Raw genomic sequence first — 18,685 nt, forward strand, 5'->3', positions numbered from 1 at the left:
ATTAACCCCCCCCCCCTTTGGGAGAAGACTGACCCTTCCTCCTCCCATGAAATCTCCCATTTTCATTGTAATCCCTAAATACCCAAGGCTTGACCTGTCCTGTTGGGTTCCTTTGTATTTGTAAGTACCTGACATTCATGTCTTCTGTTTTCTCTTGTAATAAAATAGGTTGTTACTTAAATGTTTTGGAGTCCTGACTATAGGTTGACACTTTGTTCTCATAAAATGAGACTATGTGCTAAGAATGTAAAATGTAATCTATTAAAATTTAATTACTTTTCAAATATAGAATTAGTTTTTTTCTCTAAGCAATTTAAACTCATTTTTATTATAATGACTATAATTTTACATAGTAAACACTGAATACAAGGTTCTTTTAAAAGTCTATTTAAAATTATATACATGAAATTTATAACAGGGGGCAAAGTATTAAAATGTCCACAAAAGATACAAAAGAAAAGTATGATTAGTTATTTGTTCTTCTCTCTTATTGTATATTCTCTAATTATTTGGCAAATTCATTTTCAATTACTTCAAATGAAGTTTTTTAAAAATATTCTCTTCAGTAGAAAATTAGGTTGCTAATATCATTACTAAAAAAAAAAATTTTTGCTCCAACATCTTTATTTCCCCACTGCACACATTATTTCTCTTCCAAGTCTATTAGTTTTTCAAACTACCCATTCTTTTTAATCTCAACAGTGGTAATTCTGAGGAAAAGAAATGAAAACAAAGCTTATTATTATATATTTGATGTATAATGTGTACTGAAGCTTAGATACAACAAAGTAGGGATTGATTCTCTGCTGCTTGTGCTAATTTTGGCTTATAATTAACATCAAGGGGCTGCTAGTCAGTGCAGTGAATAGAGCACCCTGCCCTGGAGTCAGGAGGACTTGAGTTCAAATCCAGCCTCAGATACTTAATAATTATCTAGTTATGTGACCTTGGGCAAGTCACTTAACCCTGTTACCTTGCAAAAAAAAAATAACACCAAGAAAACAAAAGTTCTCCACCAGTCATCACTGTCCATATATGATATTGGTTGCAATAATAATATTAGACACAAGAGATTATGGAAAGGTCATCTGTATGGAGCCCAGACATCAATCAGTACAGGATTTTCAAAGAACTGGTAGAAATGGTGTAATGTAATCATGTTACCAAAACCTGTTAATAACCAGTTATAATTTGCAAACAAAAAAATCAAGCACCAACTCTCCCATTTTCATCTTGGCTATTTTCACCTTTAAAGTTATATAATTTACCATCAGTGCAGTTAACTGACCTTAATGGTGTCTTTCTCATTAAAGGCATTTGACAATATCATGCTAAAAATAATTGGTGTTAAGCACTCCCAAATGACTGATGAATTCACTGATGAAGTGAAGAGCACTATCCATTATCCAGAACTGACACTAGCAAGCTGTCATGAAATCGATCTATAATATTGATGAACTTCTCCAAGACAACCAAATTTTGACAAAAGTAAAGCATGCTAAATAACTAAAATGCTAGGATGATCTATGTAACTCAACAAATAAACTATACTAGAACAATTTTATCATCACAGAAAAAAATTGTCCACAGCTTACATAATACTAGGCATAGAAATAAAACAGAACAATTGAAAAGTAGCATTTTAAAAATATATTGCCATCCTTTAAACTCTCCATCTTCAGATTATTAAAAAAATGGAAAACAACAGAGACCTTGAAGAAGAAACCAAACTCATAAATAGTAAGGATGAAATAAATATCATTCCTATGTCTAATATTTAAGCTGTATCAGATAATTCCAATAATTCTACAGAAGATGAATTTACAACTTATTAATTTTATTTTTGCTATAAAAGACAATCATTTAATTCACCTGCATAATAGTCCACCAAATATGAAACAAAAGAATAATGGTAAGATATCAATTTGTTCCTGGAATATTTCTAGCTGAATTTCAAAATATAAGATGACAATTGCACAAAGATTTCACGTCTATTAATTACCTAAGAAAGACATGATCGAGTGGCCAAATAACAAAGAGACCAGACCAACAGACTAAACTTTTGGTATTCCTCTTAAAATTAACAAATGATAAATGACAAAATGACAAATAAGAAAATGACAAAAATAACAAATGACAAAAATACAAAGCTCAAGATATCCTCAAAAATTCAACAAAGAGACTGTATATATCATTGTTGGGAATAAAACAATCACCCTAAATTACTCAAGATATTATTACAGTGCTTCTCACAAATTTAAGAACAATAATTTCAATACATGTTCCTATATTGAAACTGTATAGCCTCCAAATTATGTGGAATGAAAAGATTTTTGAAACAGAATATGTCAAAAACTTTTGGCAAGGAGAGATTATTTTTAGTTTTTGCATTAGCACCCCAGCTTCCAGCAAGCACAGTGACTGGCACAGATTTGGAGCTTATTAAGGACTTGTTGGTTGGTTTACTAATTGATCAACTGATTGATTGTCTGGGGGAAATAGGAAAAAGTACTTATCACCTGAGTCATTCTATCTGCTATTGGAGTTGAGCAGGGAGTCTTTAGACTTACTTTCTCTGAGTTAAATTTCACCTACCTACTCTAGGTTGGCCAAACACCAAGTATCAAAAAAGAGTAGAAAAGCAATTTGTTTCAGATCCATTTCTTCTGAGCCACTGGGGAATAATGATGAGAAGAATAAAACAAAATAAGATATTTACAATGCTGTTTTAAGGCTTGTAATGTTCTTTATATACATTTTTAGTTACTCCTCATTTTAACATTGTAAAGTAAGCAATAAGAGCATTTCCATCTCACAAATGAGGAAAATGAGGCTTAAAGGGGATAAGCTAATAATCACACAACTACTAAATGTCAGAGGTGGGATTTTTTTTAATTTTTTTAAATCTTTTTTTAATCTTTTTTAATTTAAACTGAGCATTTCATATTCTGTTTGGACTCTTCATTAATTATTCTTTAAGAACTATTTCAATCACATTAAAATGAAAATACAATTTAGCTATAAATCTTCTAAAGAACAAAGTTTTATATAGTATTTTCCTTAAACTAGTCTTTGCTACCTTATCCTACTACCTATTATACCAGTCCTCAATTATCTTAACTTTTCTATAGAGTTTTACATTGTTGATCACCCCTTTTCTTGAATACACTTTCCTCTTTGGGTTTTCTTATTAACATTATTTTTGGTCTCCTATTCCACAGTCATCTCCAGTCATTCTGATCCATATCTGGTCAATGGATCCAAATAGCTCTGAAGGAGACAGTGAGGCTGATGACTTTGCAGTCTCTCTCACTTAAATTCAACTCACTTTCATATCATGCATCAACTTCATTGTCCTCTTTGAGAATAAAGGACAAACAGCAATAATCTCTATGATTATTCCTTTCTACACTCTTTCCTTCCCACTCTCCTTTGCTGGATCTGTCCCTCAAGGCACTGCTCAGGACCCTCTTCTTTTCTTAACTTGATTTCATCCCCATCTGCATCAAGAGATGGCCCCTTAAGCATTCCAATTCTTCATTTCTCACCAGCTATTCCACCTAGTATCAGGTCTAAGATCATATTCTCAAAATTGAGTCATTCCCCACCTCCCCCATTCCTTTTCAGTTTCCTTTTATTTATGATCTTTCTCCTTTACACTATAAGCTTTTCAAGGGCAGGTACTACCTTTCTTTTTCTTATTTGTATTGTCAGGGCTCAGCATCAATGCCTGGAATTGGGAAACGGGGAAATTAATAAATGCTTAATGATTATTACTGATTCCTCAATCTTCAACTTCTCCCTATCTCTTGCAAAGATATCCAAGGTTGCTTTAACCTATTAAGAAAAAACAACAACCCTTCACAAGATCCTGCTGTCTCCTCAAATAACATTCTGCATATCTTTTTACTTTTTTAGACAAACTTCTAAACAAAGTTGTCTATGCTGGTTATGTCAAATTTCTCTCTTTTCAATCATTTTCAATGCTTTATAATCTGGCTTCGACCCTTAGCATTCAATTGGAACTGATCTCTAGTTATCAATTATTTCTCTTTTCACAAATTTAATATTTTATTTTTTATTAAATATTTTATTAATTTATTGCATATTGCAATGGTAGTTTTCAACAATCTTTTCTTCTAAGGTTTTGAGTTTTAAATTTTTCTTCCTTCCTCCCTTCCCTTCCCCTTGACAGAAAGCAATTGCTCAATTATCAGTACCCTCAATTTCCTCGAGGTACATTCAATCCATTTATAATGTTCAACACAAGCACCTGCTGGCATGAAGAAGACAGGTTATAGTGGCAAGAGTAGATAGAGTTAGAAAGGACTGAGTCAAATCCCACCCAAGATACTTACTATCTGTGCAACCTTGGACAAATAACTTCATCTTCCTGAGCTATAAAATGAGGGAAGGGACTAATTGATCTTAAATCTGTGATCATTTCTTAACTGCTAAATTCAATGGCTTTGATCTTTTCTTAAGTCACTCTCTTGACCTTTCTGAAGGTTTCAACAATGCTCCCAAAGAAATCAGATTGCAAACAAATAATGAAATCTTATCAATTTAACCTCCACAATATTTCTTGAATCTATTCTCTTCTTGCCATTTCTCACATCAACCATTAACAGAGTTCATGCTCTCATAAGGCAGATAGATGGTACAGTGAATAGAGCACTGGCCTTGGATTCCAGAGGATGGGAGTTCAAATCTGGCCTCAGACTCTTGCCACTTACTAGCTGTGTCACTTAACTCTGACAGTCTCACATCCAGGGCCATGTCTGTTTGTCCTAATTCATCTGGCCACTGGACCCAGATGGCTCTGGAGGAGAAAGTGAGACTGATGACTTAGCACAGCACCCCCTCACTCAAATCCAATTCATGTACTTGTCATGGTAATCATTTCCTTGATGCCGTGGTCTTCGAAAATGAAGGACAAATATTATTATCATGCTTTTATGACCTCTTGCTTGAACTCATGAAACAAAAATCCCTCATTGGACTCCAGTCTATCAGTCTCTTCCAATTCAATCCATTCCTCACACAATATTTTGACAAATAGTAGGCATTTAATAAATGCTCATTGATTGAATAAATGACTGATTCAAAAAGCCCTGTTCAGACTTTCAGCCAAGATGGTGGAGAGAAGACAGGTACTGTGTTAAGTGCTCCTCTTTCAACTCAGAAACAACATAAATGAAACCTCTTAACAGAAATTCAATCAACAAAATCAAGAAGGAGAAGCTAGGAGAACACCCACCAAGAAGGTCTGTCTCAGGGGACTGTGGGTGAAATGGGAGACAAGAGCAGAGGATCAGTGAGGACAGCAGCTGGGGGAAGCCAGAGGGCCAGGCTCAGCAATCAGTGCACTCATTGCGAGTGTGAGATCCAACTTTATTTATGGAATCTTCAGGCAGGAGTAAAGGAGCTACGGGAGGGTGAGTTCCGGCAGTCTCAGAGCACACCTGGAGAACAAGCAGCAGGACCTGGGACCTAAGCTCCATACTTTCAACAGAGCCCTTTGCCCAGAACAAACAATAAAACACTCCAGAGAAAGCAACAAGCGCCCCCTACTGGTCGTCCCTCTGAATTACTAAGCCAAGGGAACAAAACCTCTAGGATCTTTGAAAGCCTGAGAGCCAGCTCCCCCCCCAACAGAAGATCCTAGAAAGATGAAAAGGTCAGAGAAAGGGGGAGCCCATGGAGAAAGACTGAGAAGAGACAGATTCTAACCCAGAGATCTAACGCTGATGAGGAGAATATGAATTGGTTTCCAGCCCAGGAAGACTTCCCTGAAGAAAACAAGAGTTTAAAAATCAATTGGAAAAATTGGGAAAAGAAACTCAAGAGAAAATTAACATTCACAATAAAAAAATCAAAGCCTTAGAAAATACAGTTGGACAAATACAAAACTCTCTTAGATCTTCAATTGGGCAAATGCAAAAAGAAAATGATTATCTCAAAACTGCATTTGAGCAAATGAAAAACTCCTTCAAAAATAAAACTGACCAACTGGAAAAGGAGTTGCAAAAGGTAAATGAAGAAAATTCTACTTCTCTGAAAAAAAGAATGGAATTGTGGAAACTAATGGCTTCATGAGACAACAAGACTAAAACCAAAAGATTGAAAAATAGAATAAAATGTAAAATACCTAATCAACAAAAGCACTGACCTCGAGAACAGTAAGATAGGAGAACCTGAGAATCATAGACCTTCCTGAAAACACTCAAGAGGAAAAAAACGCCTGGACTTAACATTACAGGATTTAGTGATTGCCCTGACATCATGGAACCAGAGGGCAAAATAGTTATTGAAAGAATACATTGGGGGCAGCTAGGTGGTGCCGTGGATAGAGCACCAGCCCTGGAGTCAGGAGTACCTGAGTTCAAATCCAGTCTCAGACACTTAATAATTACCTAACTGTGTGACCTTGGGCAAGCCACTTAACCACATTTGCCTAGCAAAAAACTAAAAAAAAAGGGGGGGGGGGAGCCAAGATGGCGGCATGAAGGCAGTAATTCTGAGGAACTCCTTCCCCAGGGAACTCCAAAAGTCATCAAACTATGATTACTTTACTCAAAATTTAGGACAGAACCCACATAAAGACAATGATACTTTTTCCCAGTCCAAAATAACTTAAAAGTTCCAGAGGAAAGGTTTGCTTTACCAGGACAGGAAGTTGGAAAAAGCCCCCATCACAGCACAACCCAGGAACAGCTTTTAAAGGGGAAGCGAGAGAATTCTGCTATACCAGAATGAGTTTGGAGTGAGGAACATCGGCTGCAGAACCTGCAGTGAGAATTGGGAGAAACCAGCCTACATCACCAGAGCACAGCCCATAGATGGTAAGGGGGTCAGGGGAGAAGGCAGAAATTTCTCTGCTCTCCCTGGGGGGCAGGACTCTGCTGTTTGCCCACTCAGATCCAGGCTGCACTTTGGGCTTCCATACTAAGATAACCGTACAGCTCCAGGGCAGATGGGAGTACTGTGGTTATCTACATATCAAAGCACAAGAAAGAGAGCACAAGACCTTACAGGAATAAAGGTCCCAGTGGGATGCCCCCCCCCCCAAAAAGCCCCAAAGCCTTGGAATTGCTGTAAATTAGTCTTAGGCAGAGGAAATGAGTAAACAACAGAAAAAGAAGAATCTGACCATAGAAAGTTACTTTAGTCCCATGGAAGATCAAAACACATACTCAGATGATAAGAAAATAAAAGTTTCCATATCCAAAACCTCCAAGAGAAATAGAAAATGGGCTCAGACTATGGATGAGCTCAAAAAAAGACTTGGAAAAGTAATTAAAGGAGGTGGAGGAAAAATTAAGAAGAGAAATGAGTGATGCAGAAAAATCATGAAAACCAAATCAACAGCTTGATGAAAGAAATACAAAAAAAAACTGAAAAAAAATATGTTAAAAACCAGTTTAGGTCAAATGGAAAAAAGCAAAACAAAAGGCAAATGAGGAGAAGAATGCCTTAAAAAGCAGAATTGGCCAGCTGGAAAAGGAGATAAAAAAGTTCTATGAAGAAAATAACTTCTTCAAATGAAGAATGGAACTATGGAAGCTGATGACTTTGTGAGAACCCAGGAAAAAAACAAAACTCTTCCAAAAAAGCCAAAAATTAGAAGACACTGTAAAATATCTCACTGGGGTAAAAAAAACAGCCTCAAAAACAGATCCAGAAGAAATCATTTCAAAATTATTGGGCTACCTGAAAGTTACAACCAGGAAAAGATCCCAGACTTCATTTTTCAAGAAATAATATAGCAAAATTGCCCTGAGGTCCTAGAAGCAGAGGGTAAAATAGAAATTGAGGGACTTCACCGGTCACCTCCTGAAAGAGATCCCAGAAGAAAAACTTCCAGGAATGTTGTAGCCAAATTCCAAAACTCCCAAGCCAAAAAGAAAATACTAAAAGCTGCCAAAAACAAATAATTACAACTATCAGGGCTCTATAGTCAGGCTTACACAAGATCTGGTAGCATTTAAATTAAGGGCTCTTAGGGCTTGGAATATGATTTTTCAGAATGCAAAAGATCTTGGTTTACAGCCAAGAATCAACTACCCAACAAAACTGAACATCCTTTTTCAGGGGAAAAGACGGACTTTCAATGAAACGGGGGACTTTCAAACTTTCCTATTGAAATAGCCAGAGCTAAACAGAAAGTTAGATCTCCAAGTACAGGGCTCTGGTGAACCACAGAGGGGGTGGATGAGGACTAAACTATGAGGAACTTAATGATATTGAACTATTTGTATTCCTGCATGGGAAGAAGATGTGGATAACTTATATGGACTTTCTCATTTATAAGAGCTGTTAGAAGTAGCATATATAGACAGGGCACAGGAAAGAGCTGAATATAATAGTATAATATAGTAAAAAGATGGAGTCAATGAATGATAAGGGAAAACACTGGGAGGAAGAGAAAGGAGATGAAGAGGCTAAGAAATTTCACATAAGAGTCAAGAAAAAGCTTCAATGGAGTGGAATGGGGGAAAGCGAGGGGGAATGGGGGAGCCTTCATTCACATCAGAAATGGCTCAGAGAGGAAATAACAAACACACTTAATAGGATGAGGAAATCTATCTTATCCTAGAGAAAAATAAGGAGAAAGGGATGGGATAAGGGGGAATGGGGGGGAGGAAAGGGGGGGATAGGAGATAGAAGAGAGGGAAGATTGTGGGAAACGGTACTCAGATACAACACACTTTTGGACAGGGCCAGGATGAAAGGAGAGAAAGAATAGAATGGGAGTAGGGAGAAATAGACTGGAAGGAAATACAGCTAGTAATAGCAACTGTGGGAAAAATACTGAAGCAACTTCCCTGGTGGACTTATGATAAAGAAAGCAACTCACCCCAGAGATAGAGCCAATGGAATATGAACACAGACTGAAGTACTTTTTTTTTTCTCACTATTTTTGAGGTTTCTAATCATCTTGGGGTTGAGGGGGGCTATGTTTACTCTTATAACAAAATTATTGTAATAACATAAATGTTCATGTAAAACATTTCATAAGTCATGTTGTGAAAAAAAGTACAGGTTTTTTAAAAAACCTCAAGGGAAAAAAAAAGAAAAACAAAGAAAGAATACATTGATCCCCTCCTGAAAGAAATCCTAAAACGAAAACACCAAGGAATGGTGTGGTCAAATTCTAGAACTATCAGATAAAAGAAAAAATCCTGCAAGCAGCCAGAAAGAAAAAATTTAAATACCAAGGAATCACAGTAAGGAATACCCAGAACCTGGAAGTAGCAATATTAAGGGATCAATGAGATTCCGAAGAGCAAGGGAGCTTGGAATGCAGCCCAGAACCCACTACCTGGCAAAGCTGACCCTTCTCTTCAGGGGAAAAGATGGACATTTAATGAAATGGGAGACTTTCAAGATTTCATGGTGAAAAGACCAGAGTTAAATAGAAAATTTGGATAACAAACAGGAGGCTCAAGAGACACATGAAAAGGTAAAAAGCAAAAAAAAAAAAAGGGGGGTAAAGAAAAAAAAAACTGCTATCCAATAAGATGAAACTGGTTATATACTCACTTGGGAGAAAGAGTTTCATAACTCTTGAGAATTGAGCTCTATTAGAGAGAATATACATAGTCAGAAGTGATGGACACTCATAACTTTTCTGTGACCCAGACAGAATGATTTAAAAACAATACTTCCTTAAAAAGGGGGACAGTAGGGTTTATTTTATATCCTGCAACTTTGCTAAAATTACCAATTGCTTCCAGTAGTTTTTTGTACGATTACTTGGGATTCTCTAGGAATAACATCATGTCATCTGCAAAGAGTGGGAGTTTTGTTTCTTCCTTCCCAATTCTAATTCCTTCAATTTCTTTTTCTTCTCTAAGCTAACATGAAGCTAACATTTCTAATACAATATCGAATAGCAGTGGTGATAATGGGCATCCTTGTTTCACCCCTGATCATATTGGGAATGCCTCTAGCCTCTCCCCATTGAATATAATAATGCCTGTTGATGGTTTCAGACAGATACAGCTTATTATTCTAAGGAATAGTCTATTTATCCCTACACTTTCTAGTGTTTTTAGTAGGAATGGGTGCTGTATTTTGTCAAAAGCTTTTCCAGCATCTATTGATATGATCATATAATTTCTGATAGGTTTGTTGTTGATATAACTGTGTATACTAACAGTTTTCCTAATATTGAATCAACCCTGCATTCCTGGGATGAATCCTACTTGATCATAATGTATTATCCTAGTGATAACTTGTAATCATTTTGCTAAGATTTTAAGTTTTTTTTGCCACTATATTAATCAGGGAGCTAGATCTATAATTTTCTTTCCCTGTTTTAACTCTTCCTGGTTTAGGTGTCAGCACCATATTGGTTTCATAGAAGAGTTAGGCAGAATTCTGTCTTCACCTATTTTTCCAAAGAGTTTATATAGAATTGGAACCAATTGTTCCTTAAATGTTTGGTAGAATTCACTTGTGAATCCATCAGGCCCTGGAGATTTTTTTTTTTTGGAGTTCAATGATAGCTTGTTGAATTTCTTTTTCTGAGATAGGGTTGCTTAGGTATTTAATCTCCTCTTCATTTAACCTGGGCAACTTATACTGTTGTAAATATTCATCCATTTCACTTAGATTGTCAATTTATTGGCACAGAGTTGGGCAAAATAATTCCTAATTATTACTTTAATTTCCTCCTCATTGGTGGTGAGTTCACCTTTTTCATTTATGATACTAGCAATCTGGTTTTCTTCTTTCTTTTTTTTAATCAAATTGACCAGTGGTTTATCAATTTTATTGGGTTTTTTTCATAAAACCAACTTTTGGTTTTATTTATTAATTCAATAATTTTTTTGCTTTCAATTTTATTAATTTCTCCTTTAATTTTACAATTTCTAATTTGGCATTTAATTGGGGATTTTTAATTTGTTCCTTCTCTAATTTTTTTTGTTGCATATTTAGTTCACTGATTTCCACTTTCTCTAATTTATTCATGTAAGAATTTAAAGATATAATATATCCCCTGTAGCTGCTTTGAGGGAATCCCACAGGTTTTGGTATGTTGTTTCATTATTGTCATTATCTAGGATAAAATAATTAATTCTTTCTATAATTTGTTGTTTGATCCACTCATTCTTTAAATGAGGTTATGCTGTTTCCAATTAGTTCTGGGTCTATATCTCCCTGGCTCAATACTGCATATGATTTTTATTGTGATCTGAGAAACAATTAGAAATTTTAGCAAAGTAGTAGGATATAAAATAAACCCTCAACTATCCTCAGCTATCTGCAATGGAGAATACCATCTGTATCCAGAGAAAGAATTATGAACTTTGAACAAAGACTAAAGACTATTTCCTTCAAATTGGGGGGGGGGGGGAATTATCTTATGTAATTTTCCTATCTCATACTTTATTTTTCTTCCTTAGGGATATTATTTCTCTCTCTCATCACAGTCAACTGAGATCAATGTATACCATGAAAACAATGTAAAGACTAACAGAATGCCTTCTGTGGGGGGAGGGAAGTAAGAAAGGGGAAACATTGTAAAACTCAAAATAAAATCTTGCTAAAAAAAAAAAAAGCCTTGTTCAGGTCAAGTCATTTACCTACTCAGAAAGTTTCAATGGTTCCCTTTTGCCTAAAAACAAAATACAAGTGTCTTGGTTTGCCATTTGAATGTCTTCACCATTTGCCACTAATCCAACTTTTCCAAATTTACTGCATATCTTTGCCAGAACTTTGCAAAATCTCCAGTCTAGTCAAATTGTTCTTCTGGATGTTTTGTTTTGCACAATGCACAGTTAGAACAATTTTCCTTCTCACATTCATCACTCAAAACCTCTAACTTCTTTCAAGTTTTAAACCATGTCACATCTATAGGAATATTTTTTTAGTCCTTAGTTAATGCTTTTTTTCCATTTGTACCAAATTCCTTGTAGTAAATAGTTGTTTTTAGTTTTATTTTTTGTTGTTTTTTGGAAAGGCAAGTGGCCTGCCCAAGGTCACATAGCTAGGTAACTATTAAGTATTTGAGGCCATATTTGAACTCAGGTCCTCCTGACTACAGGGTCAATAATGCTCTATCCACTACCACCACCTAGATGCCCCTAGTTTTATTTTTAATTTCCAGAATCTTGATAGTATATCCTTAATAAATGATTGATGAACTATGAAGAGTTACAATTGTTAGAAAATTGTCTTTATAGTTGAATCTGAATGTCTAAGCTTCTACCTATTCAGTGCTCTTAATTTTGCTGCCTGGGAGCATGTTAACAAGTTTAATTATACTACACATAAAGCCTTCTACATTTTTTAAGAGGTTATCACTCAAATTGTATCTCTTCAAACTTAATATCTCTATTACCTTCAGCTGATCAGTGAGTAGAATATTCTCTAACCTCATTATTCTAGACATCATCTAGATACACTAGAGTCTGTCTCTATGTTTTGCAGTACACTATTAACTAACCCTACACTGCTGCCATTATAATATATACCTTATGACTTTTCAGATTAGCACAGTAAAGATTTACTATAAGAAATACCTTACATTGAAGAAAATATAGTTTGCCACATTCCCACCAGTTTTATGTGGTTATTTCTTTTTTCCTAAGACTATCTAGTTATTTTATTTTTATTTACATAAATTTGAGTGCCACTAGTTTACAATGTCCTAGAAGCTTCACAAATAGGTCAACTCAAACCCATAAGTCTAAATTAAGTTCCATAAATCCTTAGAATATAGTGATAAGCCCTAAGGGAGATGCAAAGTTTTAAAAAGACCAGATCCCTGCCTGGCCCAATAAAGTTACATAGATGCTACTTTCAATATGAATATAGAGTTGACATACCAAGTATGTAAAATACATACTTGGCATCCTTGCTAAAAAGGAAATTAAAGTGTAGCTTAATATAAAGGCAACTTACAATTTATCCTGAGATTTGTGGACTTTATTTCATATACCAAAAGGCAAAAAGAAACATTACAGGACTTTGAATCATTCTGCCTTACAGGGCTCACAATGAGTGAGTTTGCTCACAAGCCAATAGTCATAAATATAATTACATTAAGGGTCAACATCTGTTGCCTTTAAGGATGAAGTACAAGAAAAATTATACCAAAAACCAGGCAATATTGTCCAAACCTAATTCAGCAACTACAATATACAGGTATGCAAGAGAGGTTGCCAAAATAAATATAGTATTCAGAAGTAATAGCTCATGATAAGAAGTAAATGTTGGGGTTTTTTTTTAGGTTTTTGCAAAGCAAATGGGGTTAAGTGGCTTGCCCAAGGCCACACAGCTAGGTAATTATTGAGTGTCTGAGACTGGATTTGAACCCAGGTACTCCTGACTCCAAGGCCGGTGCTTTATCCACTATGCCACCTAGCCACCCCACAAGAAGTAAATGTTTGAGGAATATTCAGACACTTCATATTTGAATACAATGAATAATTCAAGGAGAGGGCTAAACTAAGGCAATATTGGAAGTGTTAAAAACTATAACAAAAATGGATAGAAAATGGATCTGGAGTCAGCAAGATCCACTGAAGAAGGAAATGGCAAATCACTGCAGCATCTTTGCCACAAAAACCCCATGGACAGTATGGTCCATGAGATCATGAAGATTGTAGAGAAATGAATGACTCAACAAGGGAAGAATAGAAGCCAAGATGAAGAAGGAGATATACTATCTTTGAGAAAATAACAGTTGAAATATTGTGTTCAGTTCTGGGTGACAAATTAAAGATACAAATGCTGGATATTATCCAAAAAGGACAAACAGGATACTTGTAAAAAGACTCAAGATCAATCCCAAAAGAAGAGTGGTTAGAAAGAAGGGTGAGGAGAAAAAAGTGAAGGGTGGGTAGATAAAGGTATCAAGTCTGTAGAATAATAGATGTAGAGTCTGTAGAATACTACATGTCAATTCCAAGGTTGTAATGATATTCAAGGAATAATATAGGATGTCCTAGCAAATAGACTTCTGTGAAGAGTTTATAAAAGGGAATGAACATCAAACACAAATAATAGGAATGCACTGTACCAATGAGGGGTGTATCCACACCAATGAGATCAAATATTCATCATAGAACAGAATTTGCTCCAAATTATTATTTACAATGTGCAAAATTATCCCATATGCTATCACCATCACCTTAACAGCACTGAGTTGCTTTTGAATGGTTTACTTAGATCATTTAATTACAGACTTGATGTTTAGTTGGTCTACATGTTATAGATATTAGTATGACGAATGAAATTTCTAATTAGCTATAAAACAAAATGATGAAATTATTTTACTAAATTTCTGGCTCTCTTTTCCTTCCTAATTACTATCAATAGTTTTCCTTTCTAGAGGAAGGTGACCTAAAGGTTTCCTAACCACAAACTTCCTCTGTAAATAGAAGGTATTCTGTTACCTGGGTCATCTATCACCAATTAGAGAAGTCATTATAACAATCGACATTACTAAGCTATTAGTATACTTTTAATCCCTGTGATTTTGTGACTATTTAAAAAATTAAAATATAACTTTACAAGTATCACTATGCAAATATGATATTGTATTTTAAATTAACTCTATTTTTGAGACAAGCATCTATTGAGCTAATATTGTGACTTACTGCCAGTGAAATGTTAATTTAGTAAATGCTAATTCAATACAAATTATACTATAATAAAATTATGCAACTTCCCAAACTGAATAGTGGTTTACTAGTTAATTTGAACTATGTGAAAATATGATAGTAGTCAATCTACTTAACAAGGAAAGAAAACTTATCATATTCTTAGTAGAGTGGCATGATTGTCATACTGGAATTATATATTCAAGATTATTGACCCAATCAGAAATATTTTTAAAAGAATAACATTACAATATCAGAAGAAAGCATAAGATAACTCATAGATAATCTAAGACTTTTAAAATTCAGAAGAGTTGTTTAAGTTACTTACCAGTTCTTCAGATGTCAGATGCATCAAACGTTCAGCTATGGCAGCACACTGGGCTGAATCTCTTATGAATTCTCCTTGCTCATCACCCAATACTAGTTCTGGCCATGTTAGTCCTTCATCCCTCTTAATCAAAGACACCTCCAAACTAAAAGATTGATGAAGAAAAAGTTTTAAAAGTTAGTCTGGAAATAAATCATTTATAAAATACACGGGAGAAAATCATCTAAAATGCATTATTAGAAAAAAAAGAGGATTTTTGCTACATATTCTTAAGAGTCTTGGGCTAAAAAATATTAAAGAAAATGATCTAAGGAATTTAATTTGGTAAAACAGGTATAAGTAGACACTCCTTTTTAAAAAGAAGAACGATCAACAATGTATACCATGGAAACAATGCAAAGACTGGCAAATTGCCTTCTGTGGGGGGTGGGGGGAGGGAAATAAGATTAGGGGAAATTTATGAAACTCAAAATAAAATCTTTTAAAAAAAAGAATGATCCATTGCTTCCTTCATTCACAGACATTATTAAATACCTACACCATGTGTCAAATCTTATTTGCTATAAAAGGTTTTTTTCCTTCCTTCTAGGAGCTAAGAAATCAGTAAATAGCATTTGAAAAAGATTATTGGAGAAATTAACTGCATTATTCATTAATATACTATAATATAATTATAATTATATATTGCTATATATAATTATAATATATATGCATATATTTAAAAAAAACAACCCAGTAGCATGTTGAACAGTTAGAAGATTATCAACAAAGGATATATGAAGTGATATGCAATAGAACTAGGGATGTGGGTAGGGAAGGAGAAAATTTATGAAAGGTCGCTGAGAAATGTCATTTGGTTCCAAGAAAAATTATGCTTATATACCTCAGAAAACTATATTTATATACCTCAGACTAAAAGAAGAGGGGAAACAAGATTAAAAAGGGAAAAAATATGAAGGTTGGAAATCTGAAAGACCAAAAAAGATGGTGGTACAAATAGTATTAGTGTTCATCATTGTCTTTGAAAAGGACAATGACACCATGAAAGTGATATCTTGACCTATGTGAGGATTGGATCTGAAGTGAGGCAGAACCAGGTAGTGGTCAGCTTTACTCTCTCCTCCAGGGTCTTTGGAGTTCAGTGTTAAGACAAAGGTCAAGATGACTGACCCCTCCATGAAGGGCAAAATAGGTTTCTATGCCCAAATGAACGCATTTATTATTTCATCTTTGAGTCAATTCCAATGATAGTAAGGTTCAAACATTGCCTGCCACCTCCAATCTTCTCTCTACTTTAAGTTCTTTCTTTTTTCCCTCATTCTACTTCTGCCCTTCCCCTTTTCACAGTACATTCCTTTTACTCATCCCATTTTATTCTTACACCTGTGTTTTCTGTCTATGAATATGACTTCTAACTGCCCTAATATTAATAAAGTTTTTAGAAGATGCAAATACCATCTTCCCTAATATGTGTCACAGGCAGAGAGAACCTAACTCCACATGTTCCTGAATACAAAGCCAGCTCTCTAGCTATTACACATCCACAAAAGCTGCCTTTACACTGAGGATAAATAGTACTCATGCCAAATGATTTGAAAAAGTTAAACCTCTCATCCCTAATGCGTTCTTTTGCAAGGCAATGGGGTTAAGTGGCTTGGTCCAAGGCCACACGGTTAGGTTAAGTGTCTGAGACCAGATTTGAACTCAAGTACTCCTAACTCCAGGGCTGGTGCTCTATCCACTGCGCAACCCAGCCACCCCATCCCTAACGAATTTAATTAACTAAACATGATATTTTAGTATTCATGATTCATGCTAATAATGCTAAATAATTCATGCTAAAATCCACCATCCACTGATAGAATTCTCAAAAACTAGAACAAAAAGTCACCAGGTTCAAATAGCAGAAAACAAATGTACACACCATTGATGCAGTAATACAAAAAAAGAAACGGAGATGCATGTAATGATAGAAGAGACTAGCCACTCCTCCAAAGGGGTTGAGAACAGAAAAAATATCAAACAGAACTCCATAGCAATCTATGATAATTTATACTTGGTGAGAATACCAGACCTAGAAAAAATGTTAATCTGAACAAACCCTTCAGATGCCTTCGTGGACAGGTCATTTAACACCTACCTATAAAATGGCAAAAATATCTGCAGAGAGTTGTTATAAGGAAAGCCTTTTGCATACATTAAATTGTTACAAAAAATGTGAATTATTATTATTGATTTTAAGACAGATAACTACATTATAGTAGTCTAGGCCATTCAATGAAGTAATAGATCAAGTCTAGTGCACTTCAATAATATCCTAAGGAATACCAGATTCAGATAATACCACACTTCAGGTATAATAGAGCAGGCTAAAGAAAAAAATTAAGCCCAATATATGGCTATGTAGTAGCATAGATATGATAGACAAGAATTGAACCATGACTAGAAAAAGAATAGGGAAATTCAGAGGTATTCATCTTAACAAAAAGTCACACTGACCCAACTTTGTAGTAAAGGGGAACCTAACAATCTCAAGGCAGCTCTTCAGGACATTTTAGCAAGTGGTCATCCAACTCTTAAGCTAAAGGCCTTTGGCAAAGGAAAATTTAACACTCTTAAGATCATTAGGGCAATATAACTATTATGAAATTGTTGGGTTTTTTTATTTCAAAGCCAAAATCTGGCCCTCTGCAATCTACATCCTTCACTCATGGAGTTCAAGCAACACAATTCAAATCTCCCAAGAGGCAATCTTAAATACTTTAAGAAAGACTACATATGCTCCTAAGTTCTCTCAAAGCAATTCCTCAACACAATGCTCAAACAACATAGTCTCCATTCTCCTCACCATCATGGTCACACTCCTCTGAACTTCCTCAAGTAGGCTGACATTCTTCCCAATATGTAGCGTTCCAAATTGACCACAATGATCCACATACAAGATATCATCTCCACAGTTCAGGACATTGTGTCTTTTTTAATGTAGTTTTAAGATTACATTAGGTTTTTTGGCTGTTATATTACTTTAATATAATTTTAAGTTCACTAAATCCCCCCAAGTCAATCATTTTTTAAAAACTTTTTATAACAATAGACACTGTGCTAAACTTTGGAGATAAAAGACTAAACTGAAATGGTTTTGTTAGACTCTTAAAGGAACCTATATATGTGTATGTGAGTGTATGTATATAAAATATATATATATATATATATATATATATATATATATATAGAGAGAGAGAGAGAGAGAGAGAGAGAGAGAGAGAGAGAGAGAAGAGGAGAGGAAGGGAGAATACTTGTAAAAAAATTTCTGATGAATTTGGGGGAGATGAGCATTAGCAATTGTGAAATCAAAAAAAGGTTTTATTCAGAAGTAGTGCTTGAGCTGAGATTTGAAGGAAAACAAAGGATACTAAGTAAAGAAGATGAGCTAGTACATTCTAGGAATGAAAGCAGCTAGAATGAAAGGGCAAGGAGATGGGAGATGGAGTGTGTGTAAAGAATAGTAATGTAGGGGGTAATTCTAGGAAAAATATCACACTGAAATTGTCATGTGACCTATAATTTGAAAGAAATGAGTTGCAGGGCTTCTCAACAGCCTGTGGGTGCTGACCCCAAGACTGTAGAGGGTAGAGGTGATATCAGGAAGAGGCAGTTTCCACTGGTAGAGAGCAGGAGAAGCCAGGATGAATATGACTCAAGCCAAAATTCTAGGGGCTGCAGTTTCAGGAATTGTACT

The 18,685-nt window shown here is 35.1% G+C and overlaps 1 protein-coding gene across 2 annotated transcripts in view; it reads right to left on the minus strand.

The window, feature by feature from the left end:
* Positions 1-18,685, minus strand: part of NUDCD1 (NudC domain containing 1) — a 96,777-nt gene that overhangs the window by 21,535 nt on the left and 56,557 nt on the right. For both annotated transcript variants that reach the window (XM_074201196.1, XM_074201197.1), the window contains one exon: positions 14,947-15,091. In XM_074201196.1, the coding sequence (XP_074057297.1) occupies positions 14,947-15,091 (145 nt within the window). The remainder of the gene's footprint in view (positions 1-14,946; positions 15,092-18,685) is intronic.

The sequence above is a fragment of the Macrotis lagotis genome, chromosome X (assembly GCF_037893015.1).
Source record: "Macrotis lagotis isolate mMagLag1 chromosome X, bilby.v1.9.chrom.fasta, whole genome shotgun sequence".
NCBI lineage: Eukaryota > Metazoa > Chordata > Mammalia > Peramelemorphia > Peramelidae > Macrotis > Macrotis lagotis.